Here is a 17,029-nt window from a genome sequence, read left to right as displayed (position 1 = left end):
GAATGTTTTATCCAGCTGACAACCTATTCAACTAGGTTAACTTAGCTCACTCACTTCCAACAGAAAGTGGGAGGAATGCCACCTTTTCCACTCTAGCTGGTATCTCTCACAGGCAGTTTGTAAGGGAGGAAAGTTAAGTGGGTTTTCATCTATCATCCCTATTCTTAAAAAGGAAAATACAGTTAACTATTTGAAATGATCTGCAGAAGCAAGGTTTACAAATCAGTTTTTATAATTAATTAACTCTATGACATAGATTAAAAAAAAAAAAAACCAAAAACCTGTCCTTTCCTGAGAAGCTAGTGTCTTTTTAATGACAATGTTTCTAAAGATAAGCAAATACTAACTCTGAAATGTGAAAGGCAACGTGTCTGCTTGTCTGATGCGTGTGCGGAGCTCACGGGCACCAGGTGACCAGCCCGGAAGTTCAGAAACACCCGGGAGAGCGAAGGGAAGGGGCAGAGCTTTACCAAGGGGTAGGTGATGATGAAGGCCACCCAGCCGATGAGCAGGAAGGTGCTCAGGATGATGGTGGCGATGTCCTTGAGCACAGAGTCCATGGGGGCCTCAGGTTTGGCCGGGGCACGCTCGTATTTCTCTTCCACATCCTGTGAGACGGTGGTAGGCGCGTTTTCTGAAGTGTGGTCAACCAGGTTGATAACCTTGTATGGGACAGAGTGACTACGTCACTGCACAATTTCTGGCCAGATATAAATGAGCCAAACAGTCAAGAGTAGTCGTGACTACCAGGCGGGATCATGCTGTAGAATGTGCTGGGCTTTTTTGGTTAGGCTCACCAAAGATCACACAGCCACACAATGGCTCTGCCTTTGTCAAAGTGACTGTCCTGAGAGGCCAGGCTTTACTGCAATGCAATGAGGTTATTATCAGTACTCAAAAACAGCTCGAGAGCAGTACTTCTGGAAGGGTCTTTAGATCCTATATTCTTTAGAAAATCCTCACTGAAGACAAAGATGTCCTCCTTTGAGGGTCGATTTGATATCTGAGAAAACTCTGACATCCTCGGTGACAAAGTCTAGTGAAAAGGTTGATAGTCACTTTAATAAAACCGTTTCACATTAAAAAGGAAAACCCTGGGGCGCCTGGGTAGGTCAGTGGGTTAAAGCCTCTACCTTTGGCTGAGGTCATGATCCCCGGGTCCTGGGATCGAGCCCCAAGTCGGGCTCTCTGCTCAGCGGGAAGCCTGCTTCCCAACCCACCCCTCTCTCAGCCTGCCTCTCTGCCTACTTGTGATCTCTGTCAAATAAATAAATAAAATCTGTAAAAAAAAAAAAAAAAAAAAGGAAAACTCTGTGTGGGGGCACAGATGTGGCTGAAGAAAAATAAAGCAGCCTGTTTCTGTCACTTGTAAACTTCCAGGGCAACTCCAAAAACAAAATCATTTTTTTCAAGTATCCCACTATTTTTCAAGGTTTCTGAAGAGCATCAGAATCTTCTGTTAGTGTTAGACAAAATTTTACTTGGAAGCCCAAAATGGAACCAGATAAAAGTGGACCTCCCGTCTCAGCTTTTCGGAGTCTCTAGGACTCCAAGAACAGTTTGGGAAAACGTATCGATGTGTTCTCAAACATCCCATACCCCGGGAGCACCGTCGCTGTTTGCCCAGCGAAGAGAACACAGCCCCTGGGCAAGTGCAGAACTTGGCATCCCCCACCAGGCACCCACATTCCCCACCCCCGCCCTGCCCAGACTTCTGCCAGGGCTTCTCCCTGCCACTCCCCCACCCACAGTGTATGGGGCGGGGGTGGGGGGGGGCTCGGCCGGTGGGGAGCAGGCAGCTGAGGAATGTCTGCTGAGCATGGGACCAGGAACAACCCTTGGTTATATTCGGTCCGAGGTGTTTGTAACAAAGGTTGTCTTGTTGCTGTGTAAATGCACCTCAGAGGATTTTAGGGGAGTTTGAAAAAACTCTGTTCAAATTTGGATGATTATTAAAAATCTTAACTGTGGCTATCTCTGGCCTTAGAGTAAGGGTTCTGTCTTGTTTTCTTCTCTATACTTTTATTTTCTAAGTGTTCAGTGGTGGATACGAGTAAGTTTAATAAGTTTAATAAGATCAACATCAGACCCAAGACCTTAAGGCACCAATGCTGCCTGAAATCGCTGTCTTAGGACTCAATGGACTTCTCCAACTGGCTATCTCCAGAGACCACAGGCAACTCAAGATATCTCGCTCTAGAGTCTTAAACAGCTTCATGATTTTCCTTTCCTTTCTCTTTGGATCAAATCTGAGCCCTACAGACAACTTGCCGTGATTGCGGCCCCCTCATCAGCCAGTCCCCCTCGTCTTCCTCGGACCTTGCCCACAGTCCAGGCCTCTCTCAGGCTTGCATCCCCCGTGGGAGGGCTGCAGAAGCTACCAAGTCCGAATGGCTTCTCTAGAGCCCCTTCCCCCACCACTGGCCATGCTGGAACCCCTCCTACAGACCCCCCTCCTGCCTCCTCCCCCCGCTCTGTGCCGCAGTAGGCTGCCACCTATGGGCACAGCAGTGGTCTCCCTGCCCTCTGGTTCCCAACTGTGACCCCAGCAGATGGGGCAGGCGGTGGGAAAGGAGGTCCAGGTCTGTGGGGTTGCTGATTATGCCAACTGAAGCTCCAGGCTTTCCACTCCTGCCCCCCAACTTCAGGCTAAAGGATGCTAAGAGAACACCTAGGGTTGTCCACATCTGTGAGAATAATCCCTTTACTAACTCCCTTCCGATCATCCTAGTCTGGATGGCCACCTATGTCCGGCAGAGACCCTGCCTGGCACTCTGTGTCCCCAGAGCTAAAAGGGGACAGCCCAGGGCAGAGGCTCGCGGTAGCTACCTCCTGGGGGGGGGCCTCCCTGCTGCCCAAATCTCTGTTCTGTGGGCCCACTGGGCCCCTGCCAGACCAAGCCTCCACCAGACCAAGCAGCTGAGCCCACCGTCTCCAAAGAGCTACTCCTGGTTTCACAAAGCTTCGGGTCTCCCACCTCCTCTCCTCATCAACCGTTGGCTCCACTGCCAGGTGCAAGCAAAGCTGGGTAACGTGGTTCCTCTGTAGCACGTGGTCCCACTTCCACCGCCCCCTACGTGGTGGCCTCAGATTTGGTCTCAGGCCCAGAGCTGCACACGCAGGGTTCGTCCCACCTCCGGGTCTTCGTCTCTGCTGCCCTCTGTCCTCTGGTGCCCTTTACCTCTGTCCCATCAGCCAGCCCCCTCCCCCATCCCTCTACCTTTCCCACCGCCCTCAGTAAGTGCTCTGACAACCTCCCCACCAGGCCTTCCCTGGGTGATGTTTGCTGTGGGTTCCCGAGCAGTCCTCTCCCCTCCCGGGTCCACTGTGAGCTCCAAAGGCAAGGGCAAATGCCTTCCCCCAACACCGGACCCGAGGAGGCAGGAACTAACTGTTCACGTCCTCACTCACTTCCTCAAAGCTCTTCTTCTCTGAGTCGGCAGGAATCACGTTTTCCCGATGTTTGGGCAGGTTGTTGGGGAATCTCTCCAGCATCTTGGTAGAAGCGGACAGGGGGGTTTCATGGTGTCCTGGGAGAGGAAACACATTTCCATGAGACCGGCCACATGGTGGTGGCCCTCCATGTCAAGCTTAGGCAACTGTCACTCCCTACTGAGGGGCCCAGAGGGTGAGCACCCACATTTGTAAAGGGAGAGAAAATGAGGGGCAGTTACCAGAAAAATCTCATTAAGACAAATTTTATTACTCAGTGGCAGGTATACAGTGTTCTGGATCTCACAGTGAGGGGCAAAGAAGTGTCCTTGTCAGGAGAGGAATCAGGGTCTTTAGGATATGTTCAGAGTAAGACTTGTGTGGGTAACTCCTAATTTACGTGTGGGCTGCTGAAGCTTCTTGAAGCTCCATTAAAAATTCAAGCAGTTTCTCCCTTTAAGGGCTACCTCGTAACATCACCCTACTAAGGCTATCACGTTCCCACCTTAGTATTTAAATCGCTCGGGTGGCGTTCTATTCCTATTATCTAAATTCCATCCTGGGAAGGGGTGAATTATTCCCAAGAGAGAAACAGGACGCATTTGCTAGGGGAGCCGGGGGTCACAGTTCTCCGGGCGCTCACTCACTCATCTCTATGCTATTTGAAGACTACCTACTGTATGTTACACGTTTATTGAGCATCTTCTGGATGCATATTACTCTAAGAGAGACAAAGTTGAGTAAAACTGGGATTCAGTATGGCTCGAAAATCTGTTTAGCTCTAACATGAAATGACGCCTATACTGCCCAGAAGAGCCAGTTAACTCTCTCACAGTGCGCTGTTGGCTCCAGGACACACTTTCCTTTGTGTTCTCTCCCTGTGATGCGGATCTCACTCTATGATCTTTCCACTGGTGTCCCAAACCTACCAGAGATTTTTATGGTCTGTATTTCCAAGACAAAAATAAACAAGAAAAATCTTTATCTTTAGGTCAGTTCTCTATAAGGTCATTCTTTCTTTTTTTTGCCTAAGATTTTATCTATCTGGGGATGGGGAGAACAGAGGGAGACACCGACTCCCTGCTGAGTGGGGAGTCAGACATGGGACTCTATCCAGGACCCTGGGATTATGACCTGAGCTGAAGGCAGAGGCTTAACCCACTGAGCCACCCAGGCGTCCCTAAACAAGATCATTTTGTTCTGAACCACCACGTTTCCCCTTGTCTGTGAGAACTGTGAAACATGCTTTACTGGGAAGTAGGATGTCCTCATGTGGGGTCTTCCTGCTTGAGACTCTGGAATCAGACCTGCTGATGGGGCCCAGGGATCTGAATGTGAGTGTCTCTGGGCACCTCTGAGGCTCACTAACAAGAAACCTTTGCTTTAGGAGAAAACAGGTTGCCCTCCCACGTGCTGCCCTGTGCTGCAGGGCCCTGCCTGCCCCCACCCCCGCCCCCAGGGCCTGCTCCCTGTGTTTCAAGTCCTGCCTCTCCTGTAGGGATTTAGCAACAGACAACTACAGACAGGATTAGCCCAGATCCTCACTTCCTGCTGTACTTCTGCTCACAGACAGGCGTCTCCCGTAGCTGGGCCCTGGCGCCATCGAGCTGCACGCTCTGAACCAACTTTTCCACAAGCATCATCAGGAGATCCCAACACATTTTTGTACAGACAGTACCTGGTCTTTGGGATTTATCTATCATCATCATCACGTCCGGGCTCTAGAGCAAAAAGCACAGGCCCTGGCCCGGACCCATGGACTCAGGATCTCCAGGGGTCACACATGCTTGTCTGACAAAGCTCCCACAGGAAGCCAACAGCACCCCAGGTTAAGGCCACCAGACCACATCGCTCAAGCTAAGAGGACTCATTTTATTTTCAAGACCAATGCGGAAGTGGGGATATCCTTAATGTCTTCCTCCAAAACCAAATCAAAGGACACAGTTGGACATAAAAGGGCATGTCATTTTACCTGTGGCCTCGAGTCTATGCGAAGATTGCCAAGTAGTTCCTTATTTAAAAATGACTAGCTCCGGAGTTCCTCCAGGGGACTTCAGAAGTGTGGGGTGATTCCCTAATGACTTCTTCACACTTTGTTGAGTTTCTCAGTTTTCTTACTTGGGCAACCTTTCCACTTCAGAAGGATATCATTTTGCGACCTAGTCATGAAGACTTTTCCCCCATATGTTTTATAGTCTTAGGGACCTATTTCCTTAGTTTTCAAAATTTTTTCTCTTCTTAGCCACTGGTTGGCTGGTTATGTATCCCTTAACTCATACAGAAAACTACATGACCTTGTAATTTTAATGGCCTCTGCTCATCAGTTATTTTCCCCCTCACATCGGCCCACTCACACATGCTCTCAAAACTACTTCTGTTCAAAAGAAAGGTAGAAGTGGGGCACCTGGGTGGGTCAGTGGGTTAAGCCTCTGCCTTCGGCTTGGGTTGTAGACTCAGGGTCCTGGGATCGAGCCCCGAATTGGGCTCTCTGCTCAACAGGGAGCCTGCTTCCCCCTCCCCCTCTGCCTGCCTCTCTGCCTACTTGTGATCTCTCTCTGTCAAATAAGTAAATAAAATCGTAAAAAAAAAAAAAAAAGGTAGAATTACTCTGTTACCTCTTTTGCCCATTATTTGGCAGAAAAAATAAGCAGAAGAAAAATGACTACAGAGAGTCAGAAGAACAAGACCTGGACAACTGTACAGGGACGGATCAGGACTCCAGGACACTCAGGCTCCTATCTGCAACTCCCAGTTACACCCCCGCCCCCAGCCCCCAGCCCAGCCTGGGTGCCACCACATGCTTCCTGGGCCCACATGCTTCCCAGCCACCCCACATCCTTTCCTGGTGCCTCCAGCATTGCCCTCTCTCTTCCCCTTCCACTCAGCAGCTAGCATCCACTCACCTCCCGTGCCCCCTCACAAAGCGGCATCCCTGCCTCTCACCATCTCTGGGGCTGGGAGGCAGCGGAAGTGGGGGAGACAGGATGCACGGAGACAAATCAAATTCAAGAAAACTCTGTCCTGCTCTAATTACTAGGGACGCTTACCAGAGACACAGCTCCTCTCACGTGACTCTGCCTTCATTTATCACACTCACTGCCTTCAAGTCTCATCTCAACCTACCTCTGTGGCTGACAGGCCCTCCAAGTCCCTCTGAGGGCCATTAGCAAGGACAGCAACAATGGAAGCGAAAGGAAAAGGGGACCCCACACATACACATCTGGGGACTTCTGCTGAGCCCAGCCTCAATCTCTTCACCACCTTCCATTCCTCCCGGGTCTCCAACAACCCCCCCACACCCCGTCTCCAACTCCCCCCACACGCCACGGAACTCTTCCATAGGAATCGCCCTGGTTTCCCATAAGTGGAGCGACAAGGCTGTCTACCCCACAAGGGGCTGCTGGCAGAAATGAGGAGATGGGTTCACAAGTGCTTAGTGCCAGTGCCTGGCATATAATGGACGGTCCGCGTGCCGGCTAACTGCACAAAGGTTATGTTAAGTCTGTACTTGGGTTTTGGAACATTAAATGAATTTTGAGAACTGACTTGGTAACACAACTACCCTGTTTCTTTTCCTTGCAGATAAAAACAGTCCCAGGTCTGAAAGACCATCTTGGAGCTAAGCACAATGCAGTTGACCACGGTAACGAGCAAGGCCGGTCTTTGCCCACCAGGGGGCAGCATGCTGTGGCCAGAAGGGATGAGAAACCAGCGCTTACCTATCAGAAGCCAGTAGTTCCTCAGGTAGTTGAGCTTGTTCTTGCCTTTGAGCCCAGGGTCAAACTTGACATCTGTGCTGGGCGTGATCACACACTCCGCTTTGTCCCCGATGGTGACCCCATCAGTCTGGGGGCCTTCCAGCAAAGGAAGAGTGCTGCCTCGGGGCTGTGAATAAAGAACGGGAGTGAGGTCTGGGGCAGCCCTTGTAGACGAGCACCCAAGGGAAGCGATTTCTAGTGTGGGGCTGGCCCAGGACAGCCAGAGCAAGACACAAAGCCCTTGTGTGGCAGAGCCTCCTCCCTCAACACCTTCATCAGGGACAGCTTTTTAAGTTCTTTTGTCTGGGGACTGGGAAGAATGTGTGTGGAATTCCCAGAGGCTACTATGAGAAGCAGAGGTAAGTGAAGGAGCCCACAGCCTCTGCCTCGACCCTGGTAGAAGAAGTTCTGGCCAGGAGCCCGGTGCTGGCTCCGCACTTGGAAGAGGCTGGTGAGGTCTGAGGAGGCCTCGAGAGGTCACCAAAGGATGGGAAGGATTTGAGCAGGAAAAAGGAAGGGAGGGCATTTGATGCGTGAGGCACAGCCTGAACAAAGGTGGAGAAAGCCAAACAGGAACCTTCTGGAATGAGGGAGAGATGGCCTGTACAACTCCCACAGAGACCCGAGCAGTGTGGAAGAAGGGTCCTGAGGGCCCGGACAGAGACAGAGGAGGGTGTGAACACCAGCCTGGACAGTTTAGACTTGAACATGAAAGCAAAGCAGAATGACTAGGGCTCCCGGGGCTTGGGAAGCTGCTCTTGTTATACATCTTCCCTCAGGAAGTAAAAAGTGGTACATGGGCAGGAACTGTTTCTCGGGATCTAAGACCTGCATCTTGCCTTCTTTCCCCACAGGATGTTCAAATATAATTCAGAGTCATTCTTTGCCAAAATGGAAGAGGAGTGCTTAGGAGGAGGCTGCCGCTGAGAGCCCCCAAGAGGAGACTTACCACAACGGCGACTCCCTCGTGAACCATGGAGGGGGAGGCATACAGGCTGGTAGAGTACTTCCCGACATACAGGGTGGGCCTAGAAGACAAGCAGAAACATGCATTCCACAGTCACTTAATTTCTATGTCCCACAGAAGGGGCCTTTCTGGAGAGAAGTGTGCCAGGCCCAAATGCCATGCTAAGAATAACCAGATTAACCCCTGGCACTCTGGCAGCGGGGACGTGAAGGCAGGGCTACCGTCCTGGGAACCTGGACTGCAGGCCCCGGCTGTCACTGCCTCCAGAGGTGTGCACGAACGAGTCAGCTGTCAGCCTGGCTTCGCTCACCCGCCAAGGGCAGGCTGTGCTGGACCGTCCCCACGCCGCCTGCAGAAAGAACCACGGACAGTGCTCACCTGGGAAGGACCAAATGTTCGCAACCACCGCCAAGACACTAAGGTGGCCCGGACCACAGCCTGCTCTGACAACCGAGCTGCCATTTTGTCTCGTGACTCGTTGGGAGTCTAGAGGTTCTACAGAAACCCTGCGACACACTCGCTGCTCTCAGCTGGATGACTGCAGCAAAGGGATACACAAGAAGTTCCAAACCGGGTGAGGGTGCTGCTCCCCCGGCTGGTGGGCAGCGAGGGGCGGCGGGGGGAGGGTCCAGCTTTGTCTGTGGGGTTGGCGTGAAGAGGCAGGGCTGCACCTCCAGACCCTTGCGGTTACCAGCAATAGCCAGTGTGGGGTGGTCATCCACTAAACTCTTGAAACCTCCCTCGACAGACACCTGCCGTGTGAAAGGTGCTGTGCAACTCGGAGAGCGCTCTCGGTCCCACCTGCTCTCCCTGCACCCTGCGGAGTGGGAAACGGGGATTCGGCAAGGCCACGGGACCACGGTGCCGGCTGCTAACAGGTGGGGATGGCGAACACAAGCCTGCTGAGGCTCAGGCTTACACGCGGTAACACTCTTTCCCTCATTTTGGAAATGAATATGACTTACAGTGAGAATTTAGAAAATCCAGAAAGCTGAAAGGTAAAGATATCTCTTGTCCTCCCACCAGCTGAGACAGATGCAAACTGTGCTGGGGTTCTGTATCAGCGGTCTCTTATCCCTGTCCAGAATTCTGATTTATGTAATATTCGAGAACTCTGAAACATCAAGGCATGCCCCAGTGCATAGACGCATCTCGAACTTTCCGAAGGAGCCAGTCCTGGCTCTTTATCCACGCTATGCCATGGCGTCCTGCGGATGGTCTGGGTCACGGCTGCCCTCTTCTGCCCTGGGTCCCCTGACTCACGTCAGCTTGCTCTTGGCCTCCGTCTCCTTGGGGAACGGGTACTTCCACTTGGTGATGCGGCCCACCTCCCCGGACATGAAGGTCAGGTAGCGCAGGGTCTCCACGGCGACATTGATGTGAAGCACCTTCTTCAGACCCTCCCGCTGCCAGACGTAAAAGGCCACCACGGGGGAAGCGTAGTTTTGGATCCACAGGACATCGCCGGATTCACTGTCCACGGTCACCACCAGCCCGTCACCGTTAGACACAAAGTGGGACATCTCTGCACAGATCAAATAAACAAAGCATGCGGTCTCACCCCATCTCACGACCGACCACATCCTCCCTCTCCTGGCAAGAAGCAGTCACTCAGCTACAGGAAACAAGATTTCTGGAGCATTCTCAGATAGCCTCCCAACGATGTCCCTTGTTTCCAGTGAACCCGGCGCAGGCTCTACAACATCAGGACAGTGAGAGCTGCCTGCTTCACAAACGTAAGCTAGGACCACTCTGTGGACGGCGGTTTACCTGGTGAGACTCTCCCGCGCTCTACACAATTAGCTGGAGTCGACAGTGAGGAGGAAAGAGCCAGGGGAGAGGCCCAGGATTCGGATATTTTATAGCAATCATTTCAAACCAACTGATGGAGTGGAAGGTCAAAGCTGACCACTGACACCGCCCCCATCTGCCCACAGAGGAGATTTCTGTCAGACGTTCAGGTATCAGTGTTCCGATGGCAAAATTGGGTTTCAGTTTTCGTTTGAGTTGGGGGAACGTTTACGAGAGAAATAAACTAGGGAGATGAGTCACATTTAGGGGATGGACTGTTCACATCACAGCATACTTAGTTCCGCTTCCCAGCGGCTTGTGGTGTGTTCCTTCTGGGACAGAGAGAGACTCAATATGGTGCTTGATCCTCCTCTCAGGCTAACTCCCCACCCACTCTATTAAGGTTACCTTCCACGCTTCTCTCCCAGGCCCCTTCAATACCGACTGTCAAAGCCTTGGCAACTCCAGAAGCTGGTGGCCAAGAGCGCCTTAAAAGAACACCTGGCATTTGGGAGTGACAGCGTCCTCAGTGGTCACACGTACCCCGCCAGCCTTGTGGAGCCTCCCGGGAGCACTTACTGTAGTCCCCGTCGTCCTCAGGCAGCGAGGCTGCATAGTCGAAGTAGGTGGCGTTCCACCGGAGCTCGCGGGTTTTGGTGTCGTACATGGTGATGGTGTATTCTGGAGAACACACACCGGCCTGTTACCTGCAGGGGCCCCAGCGCCTGCTGAGGGGCCGACCTGACCTACATGACAACGGACAGACCCTCTCTACATGTCTGTAAAGTGTCCAGGCCATCCTTAGGGAAAGAGAAAGGCCACGTGGGTGGGAATTGAAGTCCCAGACACAGGGTGAACCTGGCCGACAGCGTGTGGGACAGGGATGAGCCACTCACGCTGTGCCCTTGGACTCATGACTCACAGAATCAATATCACTGTGTTTATTTACTTTTTTTTTTTTTTTGCTATTGTGCATCACGATTTTTTTTTTTTTAAATCACAGTATCATTTAAAACCACCTAAGTGATGGGGTGGTTTAGTATATAGCAATAGATAGCTGATGTTAGAAACTGGTACCCAGACATGGGATCAGGCTATGGCAACACAAGGAAACGTGTGGCATTGGCTGGGACAAGGTGGCAGGGGGAGGCTGGCAGGCCGACGTGAGGACTGAAGGAGCAGGAAGGAAAACTGCTCCTGGAAGCTGCCAAGGGGTGGCCCAGGCTATCGCGCAGTGACATTAGCACAGACCACTGCTTGCAGTAACTTAGAAAAGCGCAAGAAAGCACCTGGCGATCTTGCGGGTTTGGCTGCGGGGATCTCCAGGCAGAACTCAGAAAGTGCCAAGCAGGCTCTCCTAACTGCATGTGATATATTGTGAGATGGAGAGGCTGAAGAAGAAACCATTCAGTTTTTAAGCTGAATACAAAGAAAATAGAGAGGGGCCAGGACCAACACTCCAGCTGGAAGAGCCTCACTATAAAAAACGGCCTCAGGGTCAAGATCAAATCAAGGCAAACAGGTGCGTAGCTGGTGGAGAGGGATGGACCCACTGCTGAATGTCTTTAAAAACAGCAATGCTGGGGCGCCTGGGTGGCTCAGTGGGTTGGGCCTCTGCCTTCAGCTCAGGTCGTGATCTCAGGGTCCTGGGATCGAGCCCTGAGTCGGGCTCTCTGCTCAGCGGGGAGCCTGCTTCCTCCCCTCTCTCTGCCTGCTTCTCTGCCTACTTGTGATCTCTCTCTCTCTCTCTCTCTGTCAAATAAATAAATAAAATCTTTAAAAAAAAAATAAAAAAATAAAACCAGCAATGCTTATTCTGGAAACTGACTGGAAAACATTTAAGTCTGGGAAATACAGTTGGGGAGGAGGCAATAGAGGCCGTGGCCCCATCATGGAGGTTCTGCAGGCCGTGGTGCTTCGGGCTAATCCCTCCGGCCAAGGGAGCCCTGGTAGGGGGGCAGGGAAGGCTTTTAAAGGGGGAACCAACATGGTAAAGTCTGTGTTTGGAGAAGACCGTTCTGGCCACCTTATAGAGAATGAAGCCCAGAGCAGCAGAGAACCAGGGGGAGGCTACTTAATGTCTTTTTGGGCGGGGTGGGGGGGAGGGCAGAACAGACAGGTTGTACACAAGAGAAGGTCCCTTCTTACCCGTTCGCCCAAGATACAGCAAAGAGGTTGATGGGCAGAGACTGTCTGCAAAGGCCGACGACAGAGTCTGCTGCTTCTCCCCGGTCAGAAGGTCAATGACATACCAAATGTCCTGCTTTTTACCTGAAAAGTCACAAGGACACACTGTGGTTTATACTCACCCCATATGGAAAAAAATGTATCCCTGCCAAGCTAGCAGGCCAAGATGTTTCCTGTGCTGAGAGGCCGGGAGTTCTCGTGATGTTGAAGACATTTCTCTAATGCTCCGAGGGTGACAAGGTGAATGCTAGAGCAGAGAGAATAAAACTTCTTGGCCCACTGGGTCTTCTAATAACTTAATAACCTAATGATGGTTTGAAAATGCCTTCAAACCTAACAACCTAATAAAACTCACAGACTTCATTGCTTTGATGAGTGGCCTTAAATCTGAAAAGCCTGGCCTCCGAAGGACAAACCTCTTCCCGCAGACTAAGCTCTATATAAATAGAGAAATTTGCCCAGGGTTGACTTCTCTGGTAACCGTCATTCACAGACCTCCACACCCCTCCCTAAGGAGCCCACATGTAAAGAGGATCCACAGTTACTGTTTATAACTCTACTTAGCTGATACCTGGGACTGGGTAGTAGAGTTGGTAGCAATTTGGTGTTAATGAGACCAAGCTTATCTCAGCCATGGACCCCAGCATACACACTACACCCCCACACCTTGGTTGGCTGGTTAAAAGGTATGAACAGGTGGACAGCACAGCTAGACAACACCACTGGGAAAACTCAAAGCATATGCCTCTGCGGTACACACTCCAGAGCATCCGGCTAATGGTGGGTCAGTAGCACGGGCCTCCCATCTGCAAGTCAATACAGTCACCATAAGGTACGCATTTCTGTTCTGTAAGGCATGGCCTCTGGTTACTGGGATCTTTCTAACTTATTGGACAAGGGTCTTACTTCAAAGGACTCTTGGAAGCAGAGTACAGAGATGTTGAGAAGATCACATGTCTGTGACCATAGATCACAGAACAGGGCATCAGAATTTGTTGGAGCTACACTTAGTTCTAACAGATGGAACATACATGCCTAGTCTACATATGTGAAACTTGTCCACGGATAACGTTCTGTTCTCAACGACAAAATCTTAGTATGAAAAAGGTCTGCAGATAGAGTGAGAACATCACCAAATAGCCATGCTCATGATCCCTTCCCATCTGGCATGACACCCTTCTGGTTACTTTGAGGACTATTACCATCTGGGTAACTCAGCGACCACTTAAAGGATGGATCGGGCAATTGCCACAGTTTTAAATATGCTTAATGAACTCACTTAAGAGGACACCACACAAAGATGATAGAAACACACTAGCCTAAATGCATCTTGAGTAATGAACCACTGCCAAAAGTTAGAAACCCAGACAGACAACAGTTACGCAGATGGTCAGAAGATGGTCAGGATGGGGTGCCTGGGTGGCTCAGTCAGTTAAGCCTCTGCCTTCGGCTCGGGTCATGATCCTAGGGTCCTGGGATTGAGCCCCGCATCGGGCTCCCTATTCAATAGGGAGACTGCTTCTCCCTCTGTTCCTCCCCTGGGTTCTGCTCATACTCTCTCTCAAATAATAAATAAAATCTTAAAAAAGAAGATGGTCAGGAGGGCCTGGAGCATGGCCCAGGGGAGAGAAGAGAAAGCTTGTGTTGATCACTTCCTCTGAATCTCGAGGCTTGGGGCTGCCTCATCCTGAAGGTGTGGAAGAAAGCAACAGCTCCTGAGTCCCAAGCAAAAACTTAAAATCCAGCCTGTATGCGAGGCCCAGAAATGCACATAAAGCTCCTGAGGCACGAACAGGCAGCAAGTGCTTTTAGTTCCTCAGAAGGAAAGCTGCTATGTAAATATAGGATATTATTACTACCATGATTTCAAGATAAACACAGCTCTCCTTTGTATTACAAATGCATTTCTATTGACATTTTGGCAGCAACACGGTAAAAGAAAAGCAGGTGATCTGATGCTCTCAAAGAGGTGACCTCATAGGTAAGAAGGTCGCTTATCTGGCCAAGCTGTTAAGTGCTGTTTTATCCAATATTCTGATAGCAGGAAATACTAAGAAAGTCCTATAATTAATAGGCAGAAGCTGGCTTCCCTTTCTTGGCTCAGACTATTGTGTTCACTTTAAATTTCATCCAATTGCTTCTGGGTATGTTGCAATCTTTAAATCACTGGGGTAAGTCAACACGGCAGCTAAAAAGCTTGTTAAATGAGTAACCATATTAATGGTGTCAAGTCTGCTCTCAAGTGGAGGGAACCCTTTCTTAATTGGTCAGCTGATCCTGGTGTGAATAAGCACAACGGAGGTAAGAAAGACCTTTCCCAGAAGGGCTCGTGGGGAGTCACTGCACATCTCTCTCTCTGACGCCCTACTTTCCCAGATGAATTTCCCAGGACTCATTTCCAAAGAGATCAAAGTTTCAGTGTTGAAAACAGGAACTCTTACCCATGTAGAGAATTCCTTCTGAACTTCGGCATGGGGATGCCTGTACCAACTCTGGGATGGTAAAAGGAAGTTTCTTAAAAAAAAAAAAAAGGAAAAGGAAAAAATAAGTTAACCAAGTCTTGTGCAATTATTATAATTTTACTGCACAATCTGTTTCTGTTACCCAATTCTGCTAATAAGAGAGAGGCAGTGTGGATGGTTGATGGGAGTTTTCCTTACTGGAAACCAAGGAGAAGGGCTGCCCCAGGCTTCCAAATCCACTTTGAACAAGCTTCGAGCTCCCAGGTCCCCTCCAGGAGCCCCTTAAAGTATCTTGTACAGAGCACTTCTGGGGAAGATACAAACCTTTTCTGAAAAGACTTATACAAATATAGAGAAGTTACACAATCTTTGATATTGCGGGGGGGAGCAGAAAGAATTCTCTTATCTTTGAAAATTGACCCAGGACCAGCTAGGCTGAGTGGAATGGCATGGTTTTCAGAGTGTGGGTGAGCCATGAGATTAATTCTGAAGAGAAGCAACTTCAGCACCCAGCTGAAGCTTTAAAGGAAAGGAGACATCATCATTATGCGGGTGACCCAGGAGTTTGAGGTGGAAAAAGTCATTTTGATGGTTTCTTCATTAAATAATGCTCTTATTGAAAAAACAAGAAAATTAAGTCTTGGTATTAGAAAGAAATTATGGTAGGTGCCAGGAAAAGAAACTCAAACTCAAAAGAATCCATGTGTTTCAACAGCATTTCATCATACAACTGAGTCTACAGCTGACATCTGATGAGTTCCTTTGGTTAGTGTTCGTTTCGGTATACTTTATTTTTGGAACATTCTGTGTTCTTGAAACTATTCTATTTCTACTACACCGTCATCTTTTTCCCCAAAAAAGAAAAGATTTCTTTCTAGTTTTAATAAACAGAACTTGAAATAATCAATCATTTGGATTTCCCCCATTATCCCCACATTTAAATTGAGCCTTAGAAAAGGAGAAATGCCACAGAAAGGCCATCATGGCTGAGTGGGTTTTGCCAGATGTTTTGGAGAATCACAAAGTCATTGCAAGGCTTCCAGTCTGGAGCCTACAGTCTGCTGAGCATTTCTACAGGCCCCCCTATTTAAGGCCCAAGCTGGGAAACACACAGCTTGCGGAACTGTTAACCCGCAACACAGGAAGACGTGAGGGCTGGTGGTCAGAGCATCTTTTGGAAGTTCGAGCTCAAGTCCCAAGTTACAACACTTGATGCTTTGGCCTTGAACACACTTCTTCACCTCTGTGGGCAAAGTTTCCACTCCTCTCATGTAGGATAACATCTGTACCCCAGAGGGCTGCTGAAACATGAGACAACTTCCACAAATCACTGTACACGGTGTCTAGCGAACAGAGCACTCAGAAACAGGCTCTGGGGATGTGAAGGGAAATGCTGATGGTAGAACACACACGCCTGGATGCAAGTCTTGCCTTCCTCTCATTCGCTCCAGTCCTGGCTATTCAGAAGATGAGGTTAAAATACCCCGATTAGAGCTCACAGCCACTTATAGTCTAGACCACTGGTTTTCAACCTGCACATTAGAATCACTTGGAGACTTTCTTAGAAAAAAACTTTCTATTGAAGCAGGACACAAATGGCACCCGGAATTGTACACCTCAGCTCAGTGCAATGGCACAAAGTGAACCAACCCACGTAGCCAGAATGTACATGAAGCAGCAGGGCATTTCCAGAGCTCCGAAATTCCTCTTCTTGCCTTCTCTTCCAATTCTAATCTTCCAGGGTAATCATTATCCTAACTTCAAAACAGCATAGACTAGTTTTTCCTGTCTTTGAGCTTTATATAAATGAATCACTCAGTGTGCAACCTTTCTTGTTTGTCATCTTTTGTCCAACCTCAGATTGGTGAGGTCCCTCCACGCTGCTGTGTAGACTCGCAGACTGTTGGTTTTCGCTGATGCAGAACTATTTCATTGTATCGCTGTTCTGTGATTTCTTTATCCTGTCTACTAGTGATGCTGTCTGGGCAGTTTTCACCTCTTGGTTATTTTCAGAAACGCTGCGGTAACTCTGGTTACCTGTTTGGCGAATGCTCACAGGTGTTTCTGTTGGGTACATAATAACCTGGGAGGGAGGACTGGGTCATAAGGCTTTACAGATTCTGCCAAACAGTTTCCAAACTGGATATACCAAGTGGCCCTTCTCCAGCAGTGCCCAGGAGCTCTGGTTGTTTCACTATCCCTCCCCCAACACCTGTTTTGTCTATTTCTCTCATTTTAGTAGTAGGACATTGTGATTTTTATTTGCATTTCCCTAATGATTAATGAAGCTGAGTATCTTTTCATATGCTTAAATGACCATTTGGATAACCTCTTCTGCTATTTCTCTATTAGGTTCTCTTTTTAATAATCCATAGTTCTTTACATATTCTGAATATGAATCCTTTGTTGGAGTCGTATGTGTATTGCCGGGT

The 17,029-nt window shown here is 49.4% G+C and overlaps 1 protein-coding gene across 1 annotated transcript in view; it reads right to left on the bottom strand.

Annotated features, from left to right (window-relative positions):
* Window positions 1-17,029, bottom strand: part of ERN1 (endoplasmic reticulum to nucleus signaling 1) — a 75,014-nt gene that overhangs the window by 11,742 nt on the left and 46,243 nt on the right. Inside the window, exons 5-12 of the mRNA XM_032870841.1 lie at window positions 14,577-14,649; window positions 12,097-12,219; window positions 10,528-10,629; window positions 9,421-9,682; window positions 8,140-8,218; window positions 7,152-7,317; window positions 3,412-3,530; window positions 471-662 (exon numbers count right to left, since the gene is read on the bottom strand). Of these exons, the coding sequence (XP_032726732.1) occupies window positions 471-662; window positions 3,412-3,530; window positions 7,152-7,317; window positions 8,140-8,218; window positions 9,421-9,682; window positions 10,528-10,629; window positions 12,097-12,219; window positions 14,577-14,649 (1,116 nt within the window). The remainder of the gene's footprint in view (window positions 1-470; window positions 663-3,411; window positions 3,531-7,151; window positions 7,318-8,139; window positions 8,219-9,420; window positions 9,683-10,527; window positions 10,630-12,096; window positions 12,220-14,576; window positions 14,650-17,029) is intronic.

This window comes from Lontra canadensis, unplaced genomic scaffold, assembly GCF_010015895.1.
Source record: "Lontra canadensis isolate GAN:19392208 unplaced genomic scaffold, GSC_riverotter_1.0 scaffold41, whole genome shotgun sequence".
Classification (NCBI taxonomy): Eukaryota; Metazoa; Chordata; class Mammalia; order Carnivora; family Mustelidae; genus Lontra; species Lontra canadensis.
This window is presented reverse-complemented; position numbering and strand designations above follow the sequence as displayed.